The sequence below is a fragment of the Psammomys obesus genome, unplaced genomic scaffold (assembly GCF_907164565.1).
Source record: "Psammomys obesus unplaced genomic scaffold, mPsaObe1.curated_primary_1811, whole genome shotgun sequence".
NCBI classification, from domain to species: Eukaryota; Metazoa; Chordata; class Mammalia; order Rodentia; family Muridae; genus Psammomys; species Psammomys obesus.
Window position 1 is genome coordinate 2,059,482 of NW_026585690.1, and position 17,726 is coordinate 2,077,207.

A 17,726-nucleotide genomic window follows, 5' to 3' on the forward strand; every position below is an offset into this window, starting at 1 on the left:
ATGATCTTACACTACACCACGTAATCATTTTTAGTTTTCCAAGAATTATTGCAGCTTTTATTTTCCTTGAATAGTTTTCATTTCTTAACTAAAATGTCAGTTTTATCATAGGATTGACCTGTGGAAGGTTGGGAGATAGCTGAGATTAAGACTTCATTTTCAGTATTCCATCTTCCTCTAAATGGGTGAGCTCCTTTCCAGAGATAACCTACACGATAGACTACAGAGAAAATCATAATAACCTAGAAAATAGACTACATTAAAAATCATGGTGATAACAAAACTTAAGTTACAGTTTCATGGCATCCATTTGGATGACAAAACAGTTTTTGAAAACACACTGTGTGACATTTAGGTTATGTCAAAAATATATTTATTAAGTATGAATTCTCCTTTTTTAACATTATGATCAAATATCCATAAAATAAAGAATTGTTACCAAAGTTGTCATTGGGATTGTTGTTTTTGTTTTTTTAAACTCAAAATCTATTAGCAAGAAATCCAGAAAGTTGTGAAAATAATCAGTTCCACAATGATTCCACTCATGAAAAAATAAATACAATGTAGAAATAAATAACTTTGTAGTAAAATAGAAAGGATTTTGCCTGTTGACAAATAAATAATCAGCAGCATTCGTTTTATGTGCTCCCGTATGATCTAGTAGACAGTGTTCTTCGCAGCCAGAAGTGTGTTCTTCAGAAGCATGGCCACCGTCATGGGCCCCACCCCTCCCGGGACAGGAGTGATAAAGCTGGCTTTCTTCTTCACAGCTGCAGAGACAGAGCATGTCTTCATTTGAAATGTATCTAAAACAACATCTTTTCAACACACAGCTTATTGTATTTCCCCATTATACACATAACTTTACCAAACTCCAGTCATTTAAAAAATGAAGCAAGCTACAGTGAAGAGACACACACACACACACACACACACACACACACACACACTTCATTCTAGGATATCTTAGGTAGACACGAAAGGATATGCTCTATCTCCTTGCAACTCAGTTGCGTTCAGCTTTATATGAACAAGAGCAATAAGCTATGGTTGCTGTGATTACCAGCCATTCTTATTATAACAAGAAGGAAAATGTAGACAGATAGCTTATGAGCCAGGAGTCACGGGGCAGGAAGACCTCAGACATATTTCACGGTTGTCTCGAGTCTAGGCATCAGGGGCTGCTGGGCTTGCTCTCAGCTGAGAGGTGGGCACAGAGAAAGAAAGAGAGGGAGGGAGGGAAGAGAGAGAGACAGAGAAACAGAGAGCTAGTGTGTGAGTGAGGAGGGCAGACTGCAAGTTTAAGTCATAGCATCTTTCTGTAGCTGGCCTCTAGGGAGTGAGCCTGAGAGCCTTCAGGAGGATGTGGCCTCATTTGGGGAGAAGGAGACAGCTAGAGGATCTGTGATCTAACAATTCCACTAAAGATACGGAATTGGTTACAACAGGAAGGCAGGATACAGGCAGTCATCCCTCTCCTCTGACAAAAGCACTCCCAACTAAGTTTGAAATTTTCTGTATTTCCATAATTACACTTTGTCCCTCTATAGTTGCATTTCATGGAAAAGTCCCAAGTGGAGGAAGGGTCAGTAATGAACAGTAGAATGATCTGAAAATAAATGCAGTAGAAACAGCTACAATGTATCCATTTTCCTGCTTTTTTACTCTGAGCAGTCACAGTATAAATTACACATTACACTTAAATCACACAGCTGCTAAGCGGACAGTATCGGTCATTTTCTTCCTTGAGTGTTAGATCCAAAAAACCAGTGGTTTGCCTGGGTCTCGTGATCTTTTTCTTCTTGCAAATTGTTTTTTTTTAACTACATACTCACCCACTACATTTATGCTCAAAAAGTAAGAACTGGACAGAGGGATAGGAATGGGAATTGTCATGAAATGCCTACTTGACAGTTTAGCTCAGAATCTGCATTTTTTTGTACGAGTTGCTAATGGAAAACACACACACATACACCCTGTCCTGCCTGATGTTCTCCATAGCGATCTTCACCTGTCTTGAGTTAGGGCTTCTCTGCATGCTAACAAGTCTTCCTTAGCACCCGTGGGTTTTTCCACATTATTTAGTGGGCAGAAGATTAAGCATTGCTATGAACACAGTTGAGCATCCAAGTACTTTTTCCAATTTTCTTTCTTTCTTTCTTTCTTTCTTTCTTTCTTTCTTTCTTTCTTTCTTTCTTTCTTTCTTTCTTTTAGGTTTGAAATAAAGCATATACACATAGAGATAAGGTCTGCACACAGTAATGAAAGGGGGCAATAATGAATTTTAAACCTACTTAGGTTTAAAAATTAGGTCTCTCTGTCACTTTCTTGTTTCATTTTGTCTGAGAAGAAATCGCTTATATGTCACTGGATAGGGTTAATGTGGTTTATTGTCTATACTTCTCTCAGGACAGGAATCATTAGCAGGTGGGTATTAGTGTCAATGGAAAAGCGGTCACCTGGGAGGACGAGGACACCTATAGTCCCAGGACGCAGGAGGCTGTCAGAGGAGAGTTCCTTGTACTCAGAAGCTTAAAGCCAGCCTGGACAATAAATAATAAATACGTAAGTAAATAATGAATATTCTCTAATATTCATAACCATCTCAAGGCTATCATAAACCATGTGTTTGTGAAGTGCCACAGATGTTTTGAGATGAAATGAGCCATTGAGAAAATACGAGTTCAGTTCATGCCTGCTACTGTGAACTGCACCTTCCCTGAGCAAGTCTAGAAGAAGGGAAGTTAATGAGAACTGAATCAGCACAACAACCTCTTGTTGGCTGTTTCCCTAAGGGCAGGCGGGCTTTGCACCTGCTTACAGGGAGACGCTTTCAACGATGTGTGTGTGTGTGTGTGTGTGTGTGTGTGTGTGTGTGTGTGTGTGTGTTTTCTCTATGCCTCATTGCAGGAAACACAAAAATTATTAAGGGCCAATAATTCCATTCAGAGATGACTTTCTGTGACTCCAGAATTTGGGTAATATGTGTGCATGCATTTAAGACAAATACCAAAGTTTCTGCTGCATGAGAATTAGAGATAGCAGCAATTTTATGATTCTCTAAAGAATATTCAGAAAAAGATCAAGAGTTGGATTCAATTCTATGAAATCATCAACATTTTAGAGTTATTGAAACTGACAATTAAGGCAAATGAAATACCTGCTAAGCTCTGTTGTCTGTGTGGAATGTGCCCTGGGGATGAAGCTTAGACAGAAATGACAATTATGTTTTAAAGCAAATTCTTAAAAATAAGACTATTTTTAGGAAAGGCAATAATTACCACAAAATTTTATTTGAATGACCTCTCTACAGAACTTTAGAGGCTGCAAAGTAGCTTCTAGAGACTTCCTTGAATATGATGCAGACACCCAGAGACTCTATGCCTTGTACACCCTACCTGCTTGGCCTAACACGCCCTGCTCTCGTTTTCATCTATGGAACATTTGTTCTTCCTTCTCAATCTAATGCAAATGTCACTGGAGTTAACTCCCGGGCTGAGTTAACTGTTTACTCATTGGCCCATGGAATTTACAGAACAGTTTTTCAAGGTGAAGTTCTGAGTGTATTAGACTATCTTGTCAAAAGAAGTCAAACTACAGGTTTTCCTCCCCCCACTCTCGAGATTCTACCGTAAGCCCCTTGGTGTCAGAGTCTGAAGTGTATGATGGCTGTCCAGGAGAAAAGCAGCATTTCCCATCTGAACAAGAAAGTGGGAGCTTAAAGCCTGGCTGAGGTTGTGCCTCACTGCTCTGGAGTTACACAGCAGTCTGTTGCTAGGCAAACCCCAGTGGACAGACACTTTTGAAACCTCTGCAGTATCACAGTTGATAATGTCCCATTGGCCAAATCAAGGCTCACCACCACATTTAAGCCCTAGAATATGGGATAACAATAGTAGCGGAGTCACTTTGCGAAAAGGATGAGTACGGAAACAAGCAATACATGACCACTTTTTATAGTCTACGATATAATTGCTCGTTCCCATCTGCCATTTCAGCCACGCTATCAGCAGCCAGATTTATTCTTTCAAACGGATCTGATCACCTCAGCTGTAGACATGTGCGGAATTGCCAGTAAGACTAGAATAAAATAAAAAGAATTCTTCGTGGCGGCGGGATCTATTGTCCTCTGGTCTTATTCCCAAACCTGATTACTACTGTTCCCACATACATTACAAACTGGCCCAGACAGAGTCTCAGAAAATTCCCCTCGTATAAGACATAGTTACTAACCCTTGGAACTCACAGTCTTACTGTAGAGATGCAGGTTTTAAAAATGCAATTACTGAAGCAATAATTGAGTGAGGGCTGTGGTGTGTGCCAGAGTGAAGTGTTTGTGGCATTGGAAGTGTGTTTCGAGGACCCACCTAAGCCTGAGCACTGTGTATAGATATGACACAGGTAGGCTAGGCTTTCCAGGTAAGAAATGTAAAGATCAGGCACTGCTTTTGGTGTGTGTGGGGGGGGGGGGCTTTGTGGGTTTGCATCCAGAGGGGAAAGAGACTTCTGTTGGGTGGAACCTGGCTTGAGTCTGAGAAAATGTCACAGATAGACTGGCATTGCTGATCTGTAAGTAAAAGAAAGCTACAGAGAAGGATTTGGAGAAGAGAGGTGATTTGTAAAGAACTGAATTTATAATATAATATAATATGATATGATATGATATGATATGATATGATATGATATGATATGATATGATACGATACGATACGATATAATATAATATAATAATCAATGATTAAAGTATTCCTGAAAGGAAGCATGAAGACAGGCTTGGCTTCACAATCATTTCCATTATTCTTACTTGAAGAGAACTGTCTTTTAACATCAGGATGAGAACAATAGGTATGGAGCAAAGGTTACTTCATGTTTAAATGGAGGTGATGACAGGGGTGATGAAAGATACTAGGTGTTCAGTCTGTGCATGTGCCTCAAAAAAAAAAGCAAGGGTGACATGTGGTCACGGGGTGTGGAGAGATTACTCATGAGGGATACGTCTGGAGACATCCGGAAGGTTAGAACGCTCTTTAACAACTGCGTTGGAACAAAAGAAAAAGGATGTGATCGTTAACCTCTGGCAGCAGCAGCCATGCTTCACAAGAGGGTGTCTCCAGCTTGTGTCTTCTGTGTCATTACTTCCTCTGGAAACTTTATAGTCCCGGTTCCCAGGGCTGACACTTAAGAATCGAAATTAGGATCAAAAATACGGCTTCTGGAACATTCTCCAGTTCCTTGGCAGGTGGTGTTTAACCTCAGGGCTGCTGTGTAGTCTTCCATGGTCCCTCGAAAAGAGAGTAGATGTAGCTAAACAGAACTGACCCTGCTAATATTTTATGAAAACTACGTTCTGAAAAGAAAGAATATGTTTGTGCTCTAAAAATCTGTTTCTGGGTGGAGCAAAAGAATCTAATGCCATGAGTTTCTCTTGTATTGTTGTTTCTCTTTCTAGTTTGCTTGTTTTGGTATCTTTAAAGAAGCACTCTGTAGCCCATGATAGATTCCTAACACTGCAACAGCAAGCTTTTAGAAGCAACTTGAATTTCAGAGCAGCAACACACACAAAAAAGTCTCACTTCTCTTGCGTGAATTTCAGCCTCCTAGTATACACATATAATTGAGTAAATTAAATGGTTGGAGAAGTTTCCCATGCTTCTAAATGCAAACTACTTAGGCATGGCTTCTCAGACACATCCACTATAATGAAGGGGAGACATGCTTCAGGAAAACGAAGGACAGGAGTCGCAACCAGAAAAACCTGAATGGCATAGCACTGGAGAAATAGTATGACTCAGGAGGTAACATAAAACCACTCCACTTTCTTGTGTGAGTGTTATAAAATGATGCTAAGTGCATGTGAGCCAGAGAGCAAAAGGCTCTTTAGCACGTGGCTCATCACTGAACTTTAGCATGGCAACAGGATCAGGTATAACCAAGGTAATGTACTTTGTATCTGGGTCGAAAATTACATTTTCTTGATTAGTCAATGATTCATGTACTCTTTATGTGTTTCTTCTTCTTCTTCTTCTTTCTTCTTTCTTCTTCTTCTTCTTCTTCTTCTTCTTCTTCTTCTTCTTCTTCTCCCTCTTTCTCTTCTTCTTCTCCCTCTTCCTCTTCTTTTTCTCCCCCCACCTCTCTCTCTGTCTTCCTGCCTTTCCTCCATTCCCTTTTTATAGTAAATCAAACCTTTATATATCTGGCTAGCCATTTCATAGATGTGAATGCCTAAAACAATGCCAGCCAAACCACTCAGAAAACACTAAATGGAGCCATAAAGCAACCTAGTTGCCTGGCTAAACCAAAAGTTACTGTCTGTGAATTTGTTCATCACCAGTGAAGCCTCATTGCATCTTTACTCTGGTAGGCAAGAGTTTAAATACTACTGTGTCGTTTCTATTGACAGCTTGGGAACTAAAAGTATCTTCCTTTCATTGTGTCTTTTTAAAAACTAGCAAGAGTATCTTGTGCCATCTTTTACAATCCTTTCTCACTCCTACTCTAATCCCCTTTTCTTCAGACATTAAACACTTCCATCAATGGTGAGCTGAGAAACTACCAGAATGATGGAGTCTTCCAGATCTCTTGATAGGTCCTTGATCTCAGTAGTTTACCATAAGCAACCTAAAATAGGACATAAACATCTTTCCTATAGGAAATTGTATCTTAGGATGCTGAAAATAACTACAAATAATCTCATTATAGTATAAGACAATGTCATGAAAGCATCAGACATTCCCTTTGTTCCCGTGGATGTGTACCTTTAACTGACACAGAAACTGCTAGTCAAAAGAGGGACACTTTCCTGCATTTCAACCACATGTAAACTGCATGTCACTGCTAAGTCTCACCCCAGTTACCAAGCTCCTTTTCAGTGCAGTGACACCCTGTACCGTGTTTTGTCAGCTTCTTGAAAATTATTCAATGTATTAATAATACTTTCAACTCTAATTTTATGATACTAAAAACAACCCTCCTTCATATGCATTCCTGTAAAGCTAAAAGAAAAATGGTCTTTAGAAAATATAAAAGTTATTTTGGGGAAATTATTGATGGTAATAAAATTAAAGTAAGTTTTATAGGGTTGGTAATTGCTGGCATCTTAATGCTCATTGAAATCATAACTGCTACTATGGCAGGAGTACAAATAGCTGAGTTTACCAATGAGCTAGCTAAAGATGTTTTAAAAATAAGAAAGACACTAAGAAAAATTAGGCATTTTTTTTCATATAGGCTGGAAATTAATGGTTCCATTGATTGGATTGGGCAACAAATACAAGCTATTAACTATTGACTGTTAAATTTACGTATCTGTTTTATCTTATAGGGATAACATAAATATGCATGGGAATTGGTTAAGAAGCATCTATATGGAATATGGTCTCAATACATCATTATTGATCTTGAATAGTTACATCAAGAAATATATTCATTGCAGTATTGCAAAATGTCAGTAGTCTCCAACTAACAGTTTGCAATTAAATTACGGGGTACATTTACATTTCCCATCCTTTGAATATTTTACATGATCAATCTTCTAAAACCTTGCTAAATTTAATACTAATTGCCATTATTCTTTTATTGCTTCTATTAGGCTGCCTCTGCATCCTGAGAATCCAGAGATTATTGATAGCCCAAGAAAAAGCTGATTATGTCACCATGGTGCCACAAAATGAGAAGTGGAGAGGTCTTGGTGTCCAGCTGGTCAGTAATTCCTTTCTCCAGCACAACTCCTGACCCAGATGTAGTAGTATGCCTTTGAAAGACTCTAGGCATAAGGGAAAGCCTAGGAAGACTGTCCTCCAGGACAAAAGAAGGCCCCAAGGGCAAAGAAAACTCAGATAAGGGGTCAAAAACACTGTTTGTCAAGCGCTGCTTACAACTATCTCTACTACTATCTAAACAACATATAAAGAGCAGTGAGAAAAATAAAAGTGGCTCTTGAAGTGAACCTAGAGTCTTGAGTCTTTTTACCACCTCATTCCTATCAGGTCCTTCTGATGCTCAAGTTTGCATTGTTTGAGGCACAAGAACATGAATAGGAAGGCTAAAGCTTGGTATGGGGTAGAAATATGAAGCATACAAGACAGGAAGCTCACACTAGAAAGAAACAGTCTAGTTGTGGCCAGCTAAATAAAATGCATGACAGTGTAAAGGATATTGTCAGCTAAGCATGCTAAGGAAGCCTGACAAAGATAAGAATAATTATGAATGCATTCAAATTGACTCCTTTAACAGTTGAATAAAGAACAGACCAAAACCAAAAAACACCGGAGGGCAGAAAATCAGCAAAGAATGAGATGGTACCTGAAGTGAAAAGACTTCTTTTTTTAATTTATTTTTTTATTTAAATTTTTTTAATTTATTACAATTTATTCACATTGTATCCCAGCTGTAGCCCCCTCTCTCATCTCTTCCCAATCCAGCCCTCCCTTCCTCTTCTCCTCCCATGCCCCTTCTCCAGTCCATTGATAGGGGAGGTCCTCCTCCCCTATCCCTAGCCTATCAGGTCTCATCAGGACTGTCTGTATTGTCTTCCTCTATGGCCTGGTAGGTCTGCTCTGCCCCCACAGAGAGAGGTGATCAAAGATCCACCTACTGAGTTTATGTCAGAGACAGTTCCTGTTCCCATTACTAGGGTACCCCTTGGGCACTGAGTTGCCATGGGCTACATCTGTGCAGTGGTTCTAAGTTATTGCCATGCATGGTCCTTGGTTGGAGTGTCAGTCTCAGAAAAGACCCCTGAGCCCAGATTTTTTGGTTCTTTTGCTCTTCTTGTAGAGCCCCAGTCCCCTCCAGGTCTTTCTATCTCCCCCTTCTTTCATAAGATTTCCTACACTCTGCCCAAAGTTTGGCTATGAGTCTCAGCATCTGTTTTGATGCCCTGTTGGGTAGAGTATTCCAGAGGCCCTCTGTGGTAGGCTCCTGTCCTGTCCACTCTTTTCTCACTCTTCCAATGTCTCTCCTGTTTGCTTTTCTGAGTGAGGACTGATCATCTTACTCACGGCCCTCCTTCTTGCTTAAGCTTCTTTAAGTGTACAGATTTTAGTGTGATTATCCTATACTATATATCTAATATCTACTTATAAGTGAGTATATACTATATGTATCTTTCTGCTTGAAAAAACTTTTTAATTTTTTTAAAATTTCAGTTTATTTATTTTACATCCAAAGGATCCTCCCCTTTTCTCCAAGTTCCCCCTTTTTCTCCTCCTTCCCCCTTTCCCTCTCCCTTTCCTCCTAATAAGGGGAGTCTCCCTCCCCCATATCAACCCTCCCCAGCATATCAAGTCACATCAGGACTGAGCATATCCTCATTCCCTAAGGCCAAGCAAGTCAGCCCTGTTAGGGGAAAGTGATCCCAAAGCAGGAAATAGAGTCCATGTTAGGAACAACACTCCCCCAACTTGTCAAGAGCCCCACATGAAGACCAAGCCACCCATCGGCCACATATGTGCTGGGAGCCTAGGCCCAGACCATGCATGCTCCTTAGTTGATGTCTCAGTCTCTGTAAGGCCCTATGGGACTCCGTTAGTTGTCTCTGTTGGTCTTGTGAGGTTCCTGTCCCCTCTAAGAAGTGCAGGGATAAAGAGGGAACAAAGAGTGAGGGAAAGTCTAACCAATAACTGGCCAAACTTGAGACCCACCCCATGGTAGAAAGACAGCTCCTGACACTATTAATGATGCTCTGCTCTGCTTGCAGACAGGAGCCTAACTTGACTGCCATTTGGGAGGTTTCAACAAGCAGGTGATGGAGACAGATATTGGGACTTGAAGCCAAGCATGGGGCAGAGCTCCTGGGGTCCTATGGAAGTGTTCGGGGAAAGATGGAAGTTACAGACTTCTACATCAGTAGTGCAGTGGAAAGGAAAAGGTGAATAAATCATGTACACAGGTACACTGCCTGCTGCTAGGAGTGTGCTCAGCAATTCACATGCATTAGTTAGCTCATGTATGGTGATTATTTCATTTAATCTTCATGACAGCTTTCTAAGGTAGGTATTATTATCTCCATTTTTCAATGATAAAATCAAGTATCATAGGCAAAATGATTTACCTAAGATCATAATTGTTTTAAGCAATAGAGCCAGGATTCAAACCCAAGTCAGCTTGGCTCCAGAGTGTAGTCATCTATGAAAAGTTAGACACGATATAAAAAGGGTTGGAGTGAAAGGTGACTCTAAAGTTTCAAATGTAGAACATTCTAAAAGACGAGAAACTAGAGGAAGGTTTTGGTGCCACCTCTAGTAGTTTCTGAAGAGAAAAAATAAGTGGCTTTTCTGCCCTGTGTCATCTTAGATTTACATTTTGAGGAATCATTTTCACTGGAGGGAGTTCCAAGATTTGTCCTCTCTTTGTGGGAGTCATTTCCTGTTCAATAAAAATTCTTTTGAAAACTTTAGGTGTAGACTCCAGCAGGGCAAATTTGTAAGTTTTTACATCATACTTCTGTTCTTGAATAAACTGCATTGCATCATTGTTTTATCCCTAAAATAGACTGCATTGGGAATGCTATAGAGTATGAATGCTCTATTCCTCCCCCCACCCCCGCTTTTTTGCTGTCTCTAGTGTTGATTCCATTTGGAAACAAACCTCTCCTTCCCATACCCACTCCCCACACAGCTACACATCCTGGGTCATCTCCCTCCTTCTGTTGCCCACTCTCTATACCAGCTACACACCCTCGGTCAAATTCTCTGGCCTGGTAAAAATTGTTTCAAGAGGATTATGAAGCTGGAATCTCCACTCATGCTCATTCTAAGATCTTTGAAGTCATACACGATTCTTTCTATTTTTTTCATACCTAATCATTTGACCAATCATCCCAACTCTCCTTTTAAATTATATCTACCATCTAACCACCTCATAATACTTAAACCCATTACTACCCTTGTCCACACCCCATCATTTCTTACTTGGATAATTATAATGGCCTCTTAACATGTACCCCTGTTTACACCCTATTCTTTACAGTCCAGAGAATGATCCTGTTGAAAACAAGTCAAATACCATGTCTTTGCTAACCATTCTTTAAAGAATAAAATCCAAATTTCTTTCTGTGGTCTTTAAAGCCCAGTATGATATATAACCCCTATTGCTGCCTCTTTTCAAATTTTCCCATACATCATTTCCTTTATTTATGTGCTAGTTACAAGGGTCCCCTTGTAGCTCATCAAAACTACCAGGCAGAGTGGAACCTGGTGGCACACACCTATAATTCCGATACTAGAGAAGCTAAGGTAGAAGAGTCATGAGTTCAAGGACAACATTGGGAACATAGTGAGTTCAAGGCAAGCCTGAACATAGAGAGACTCAGTCTCAAAGATTACAAAACAAAAACTAAGCCACCAAACATGATCTCCTGAAGATACTCATGATGACTCCTCTAGTTGTCTGGAATTCCTCCTTCATTCCCTCTTGGTGCTTTCTCCCAAGCTGCAGGTTAGCTGGGAGCTTTCTCTGACTACCCCTTCAAAGCAACTCTACCCATCAATTCATAAGTTAGTTATTTTGTTTTTGTTTTGCCTTAAAGCTTGTTTTTTATTTCATGTTGCTGATGTATAAAGCATAGCTCTCACTTTAAAGGGAATAAGACATAGTTTATTCTGGAGCCATTGTGGTGACTATGACATGAAAAATATAGGTTTAGATGACCCCAAATTCCATGTTTCAGTTTAGAACCAGTTTCATAAAATTTTATAATTTCACAAAAAAAAGTCATAAATCAAGGCAAGCTTAAAATATATCAATGGCTACCTCAGAGAGGTGGTTAAAGCTAGATGGGGAAGCTTTTCTATAGCAAGATGCTATCTGAACTTGGTGGAAGCTAATGTGCCGAGTCAATAGATTCTAAAGGCTTTCTATCTATTGGTCACAAGATGTTAGTTCTAAGACAGAGGTGAACAGAGAATGGTTATTCCAGAGGGCTGGAGCCAGCCGTAGATGAGGTAATTAATCTCTGGACCCTCTACATCACAATCACTCTCCACAGTAGTGAAATTCTAATCAGTCAGTGAGTCTCTGCAGACTTACCTTCTTTTCATGAGTTTGTGTTCAATATATATTTGTGTGTATGTCTCTCAGTGTGTGTGTGTGTGTGTGTGTGTGTGTGTGTGTGTGTGCTGTCTGCCTTTAAGTTACAGCTGTACACCATGTGTATAATACCCTCAGAGGCAAGAAAAGGGTGTTGTGTTTCCCAAAGCTGGACCAGCATGTTCATGGCTGTGAACTGCCATGTACATGCTAGTAATTCAATCCAGTTGTCTAGAAGAGCAGCCAGTGCTCTTAACTGCTAAGACAGCTCTCCAGTCCAACTGATTTTGTTTTATTTTGTAACACTAAACACTATTTCATATGCTATAAGATGTGTTTATTTGCTTATTATTGTGGATAAAACTTTGTCTATTTAGGCCACAGTTGTGTCTCATAGGATGGATTCATAGCAAATGCTCAATAAATAATTGAAAACCAAATGAATCTAAAGTGAGGCTCCCAAGAAAGAGTTGGATATTCACATTCTTAGGTATAAGGGGGATTTGTACTTATTCAAAAGGGGCCACACGTGTCCAAATTATAGATTCCACATCCCTTCTACTCCCACATGTATCTATGTCCAGGTAGAGAGGATTATGGTGGAAATGACAAAGAAACTTCCAGATTTGTGTTCTCAAAGGTGAAGAAGCTCTGTTGCCCACTCCTTCCTCACCTTGCCATGAAAGAGCACAAGAATAAGCAAAGACAATATGCCTGCCATGGTGTGATGTGCAAAATTGTGCTCTCCCCATCTCTATGTTCGGATGCTAACCCCAGCAGCTGAGAATGTGGCTGTACTCGGAGATAAGGTCTTTGAATACAATGTGTGCTTCACGAGGTCATTACGCTACAGCCCAATACAATGGGACTGATGCCATCACAAAGCGGTGGGGCTAGTACGTGGACATTTCCAGAAGAAGGGTATTGTGGAGCTAATGAAGAGAAGATGAATGCCTTCATGTTAAGGAGAAAGAATACAGTAGGAACCCTCATGAATCTCCGCTTGGGCACTGGGCCTCCAGAAGTGTAAGTGTACAGAATCCACTGCTGCTATGCAAGGAAACTTTATCTGTTGCTGACGGCTTTAGCAGCTCAAGTAAAGTGCTATAGACATCAGGATGGATGAAAACAGCATCCCTGAGTGAAAAACTGCTTAATGTCCTTGACTGCCTGCTTAACTCCAGACTTCAGTGGGAGAGGGCTATGACTTAAGGTAATGTATTTTGATATACCTTTCTTTCAACAACTTATAATAGTTTATAATTTACATTTGAATAGAATGCTATTCAAGCATAATTCCTTATATGGAAAAAACAAATAAAACAAAACAAGCAAACAAACAAACAAACAAAAGCAGAAGCCAGCACATTGCTGTAGAGGAAAGGAAAAAGCAAACCTTGACATAGTCTTTGAATATGTCTGCACACTTGAGCCTTAATATGAAAAACACTGCTCAGAGTTTACACATGCAAGCCATACTTCCCCAAACTATAATAAAAGCAGACATAAGGCATCTGGAAGGATGTGGATATTCTGTGGACATACAGAATACGAGTACAAAATTTTCAAAGAACAAAGAAAAATTTAAAAATACTGGTAGTTTTGAGGGGTAAAATGTAACCTCTTTATACATCTAAGTTAGTCTCACTGGCAGTTTTTATAGTTATCACTATCGTTTTTATTTACTGTCTGTAACACATTGAGACAACACATTAAGGCAACCCCACTGACACTGAACCCACCTATTTTGTTTATGAGGGGGAAAAAGCCACCATTGCCATTTCTGCTCCTTCTCTCTCCCTCCTCTTACAGGTCCTTCCCTGCAGTGTTTCTCTGTTTAGTGTAAACCTGCAGAGAGGTGTGGTCAGGATTTTAAGAGGAGGAGGAGGAGGGAGGGGCAGGCAATAAGGAACTGACATTCCAGTTCTTTCCATTCCATCTCAGCCCCTGTGATATCATGCTCCATAAAACTGAAACAAAGCCATTAAAGCTTCAGACTTTTGTAGAAACGCCTGTGTGTCGGCATGAGGTGTGGATGGGGCCCGAGAGGTAGCCAACAGGAGCAGGGCTAACTGAGTTAGCAGTTAGCAGTATGGGAAGTCCTTAATGACATGTTCCCCTGACCACATCCATTCGGTGAATTGCGGCCATAAAAGCGGTGTAATTATGAGTGTCTGGGACTGGAGACTGCTTTCCAGCCTGGAACTCAGAAGGTGCTACTCGCCCATACTCTGTAATCTCTGGTTTGTATCTTTGGAATATACACTGCTCTGTCAAGAATGTATGGTGTGGACTTCAAAGCCTCAACAGAAAACAGTTGAAAGAAATTGTAGGAGAAAGTCTGTATGACCCATCATAAAACAACAATCTACAAAAGAAATCTATATTTCTCAAAAACATTATTCAATTGCATGATTATTGATAGTGAAAAAAATTGCTAGACATGAAAACAGTTTTGTCATATAGATGCTTTTAAATACTGCCTTGGGGGTGAGAGAAATGCCTCAACAGTTAAGACCATGCAGTGTTCTTGCAGAAGACCCTAGCTCAATTCCCAGTCCCCACATTGGGTGACTCACAACCAAGTCTGTTTCCGGCTCCAGAGAATCCAACATCTCTGGTCCTCTACGGCACCTGTGCTAGCATGTACATACCTTCACGCAGGCACAAACCTATAATTAAAACTAATAAAAATGGATCTTAAAGAAATTAAGTTGTCTTAAGTTGGATGAATGAGGTATGTTCAGAAAGCTGCAGGAGGCTGGTAACTAGGGGTCAGAGGCTAGAGGCATCCATGAGTCCTATAGTCCAGGATTGGTGCACAGTAAAACACCAGTCCAATGTTACGCTAACTTTAAGACTCTGTTTATTCTTCAAAGCACCTGAGAAGAGGTGAGGCCCACTGGGACTCCATAGGATCTTAACAGGGGTTCTAGGAAAGCAAGGTTTCCAACACTGGGCAGTCTACAAGGACAGTACTGCAGGGAGAAGGATGAGACATTGGAATCAAGCAAACTGAACAACCATGAGAGGTGCTTATGGTACTGAATAGGAATCTGAACTACACAGCCTCTACCGCCACGATGTTGTATTGCATGTTCATGTAGCTACGGCAGCAGAGATCTTGCAGGAGTGTCATGCTCTGATCGTTGAAGCTGGGTAAGCAGTCTCCACAATCAGTTCAAGGAATTACATTTGTTCAGTAGCAGCCTTTTAAGCTTGTTTGTCAAAGTACAGAACAGTATCTTTCTATAATGTGTGAGTGAATGGAGAATTGAAAACAGTAGTAAGGCTCACACTTATTAGAATCTGTTTAAAGCAGAAACATTGAGATTTAATTTTTTTTTTTTTTCCTTTATGGAACTCTATGGAGGAAAATCTGGCCCCTGTTTTCTGGTCCACCATTTCCTACATGGAGAAAGCAACTACCCAGCACCTCATCAGATTTCCCCTCCTTCTGCAGTTTCCACTGGCTTTCAACAGTTTACCCTTTGCCCTTTTGATGTCATGACATCATGGGAGTTCTTTTAGTGCCATAGTTGTCAAACAGCATGACTCCCTTCAGGACGCTGCTACCCTGTCCCTTAGAACTACTGTGTTCATTTACATTGAAAATTCATTCCCACCAGCGCAATCTACTCTCCATGCATGGCCTGAGTTCCTGCATTAATGAGCCAGGCTTCTTTGCAAGACAAATTTTCTCCTACATTTGAATCTACCCACATCTGCTTTGTTCATCTTCGCAGAAGTTGTAATGAAACTTTCACAGATACTCACAAAGCAGTCACGCTTTCCCTGTGGCAAATTGCAGACAAATGCTACCTGTGAGATTGTGGTATGACCCATGGTAAGGTCCCTCCCCCTCAATGGGGGTGGGGGAGGCAGGGAGCCATGCCTCACCTCAGGTTAAGCCCTGAGGAACAACCTGAAGAGCAACATGTCACAGCCTATTGTCTGGGTGGATGAGTCTCCGCCCAACTGAAAAGGCCTTCCTTACAGTCTAGCTCACGCTTAGTGCTCCAGATCAGTGAACCAGCAGAGTGGCAGGGAAAAATGTAAAAAAACCTCATACATGTATTTTAAGACAGAATCAGAGTATTCTGATCTTTGAGCCTTCTTCTAAAAGTTTCTGTGTTTTTACAGGGTCATTTAGCAGTACTCTGCTGAATGTCCAAGACCCTAAATGTAGTTCCCACTGCCCATGGAGGGCTTATTCAAAGGCCTCTAGTGGGTGTTCAGAACTGTGGATAGCACACAAGGCTCGCGCCTTTACATATGTACTTGTGATAAATTGGGCACAGAAAATAAGAGATAAGATAATTAAAACACCATACTATTAATTTCGTGAATATATATCCTCTTTCAAAATATCTTACTGAGCCAAGCATGGTGGGACATGCCTTTAACCCCTCGTGAGGCAGAGGCAGGCAGATCTCTGAGAATTTAAAGGTCCTGCCTGTCTATATAAGGAGTTCCAGGCAAGCCAAGGCTATATAGTAAGATACAACCTCATGAAAGCAAGTGAACAAAAAACCCCAAACCACAGTATTTGTGTTAAGCTCATGCTTTTTGTTTGAAATGAGATAATACCATGGTGTTTTCCTGATTGACCCTGCTACTGAAGCAGACTTCTGGGAAAGGGGGTTGGGTGGGGCGGGAGGGAGGACTGCTGTAATCATTGTGGAACTAAAATACAAAGAGGGTGCAGACTCTTAGGTGATAGCACTAGATTTAAAGCAGCCTCGCCAGTTCTCAGCCCAACGCTCTTGCTTTCCTCTTGCATTTGTATTTAACAATGTCCTTTATGCCATCATCTACTTAAACACACAGACCTACAACTTGATTCTACCATGTCATGTAAAGCATAAACAGGTCCCACAAATGTTAAGTTTTAAAGTTTTCAGACTGTCTCCTTCTCCCTCTCTCTTTAAATATATATATATATGGATATATGGATCCTTGCTGCTTCAATTGCTTTTGCAATGGTTGAGTCAACCTATTTGTTCATCAGCTGATGAACAGATAATTGAATGGTGTATATTTGCTGACGGCCACCCTGATGGAGGTGAGATGGTAGTTCAAAATAGTTTTAAGATGTATTTCCTCGATGGCTAAGGATATTTTAAAAAAGGGTTACTGCCTATTTGTATTTCTTTTTTAGAAACTGTCTATTTAGTTCCCGTGCCTAATTTTTAATTGGCAGTTTTATTCACGTGGTAATTGACTTCCACAATATTTTGTAAATTCTGGATATTAGCACTTTGTCTGAAGTGTAGCTGGCAAAGATTTCTCTCCCATTCTGTGGACTGTTTGTTCACTGTGCTGTCTTCTTCGCTGTACAGAAAATTATTGTCATGTAGCTCTATCTGTTGATACTGGGAGTTAATTCCTAGGCTGCTAGTATTCTGTATGTCTTTTTATAAGCATTTCAGCATGTACACTCAGCACACACATATGCAGACACGCAGGCACATTTATGTAGAGAATCAGTGCTGACATACTAGATTTAAGCTGTTCTGTGGTTCCTAGCAATTAGAGCCATGTGGATGGTGGTATATTCTTTCACAAGCTACATCTCTGCTTGTTCCCATTTAACATTCTGCCCCTAGACCATATTACTGCACACATTTGGCCGTCTGTTTTTCTTTCCCTAAGCATCAGGCTTAAATTGCTTAATCTAGATCTAGTCCCTGATGATC

General features: G+C 40.4%; 1 protein-coding gene across 1 annotated transcript in view; it reads right to left on the reverse strand.

Annotated features, from left to right (window-relative positions):
* Positions 1–398: 398 nt before the first annotated feature.
* Positions 399–17,726, reverse strand: part of Mthfd2l (methylenetetrahydrofolate dehydrogenase (NADP+ dependent) 2 like) — a 65,079-nt gene continuing 47,751 nt past the window's right edge. Inside the window, exon 7 of the mRNA XM_055595325.1 lies at positions 399–770. Coding sequence (XP_055451300.1) covers positions 658–770 — 113 coding nt within the window. The 3' untranslated portion in view covers positions 399–657. The remainder of the gene's footprint in view (positions 771–17,726) is intronic.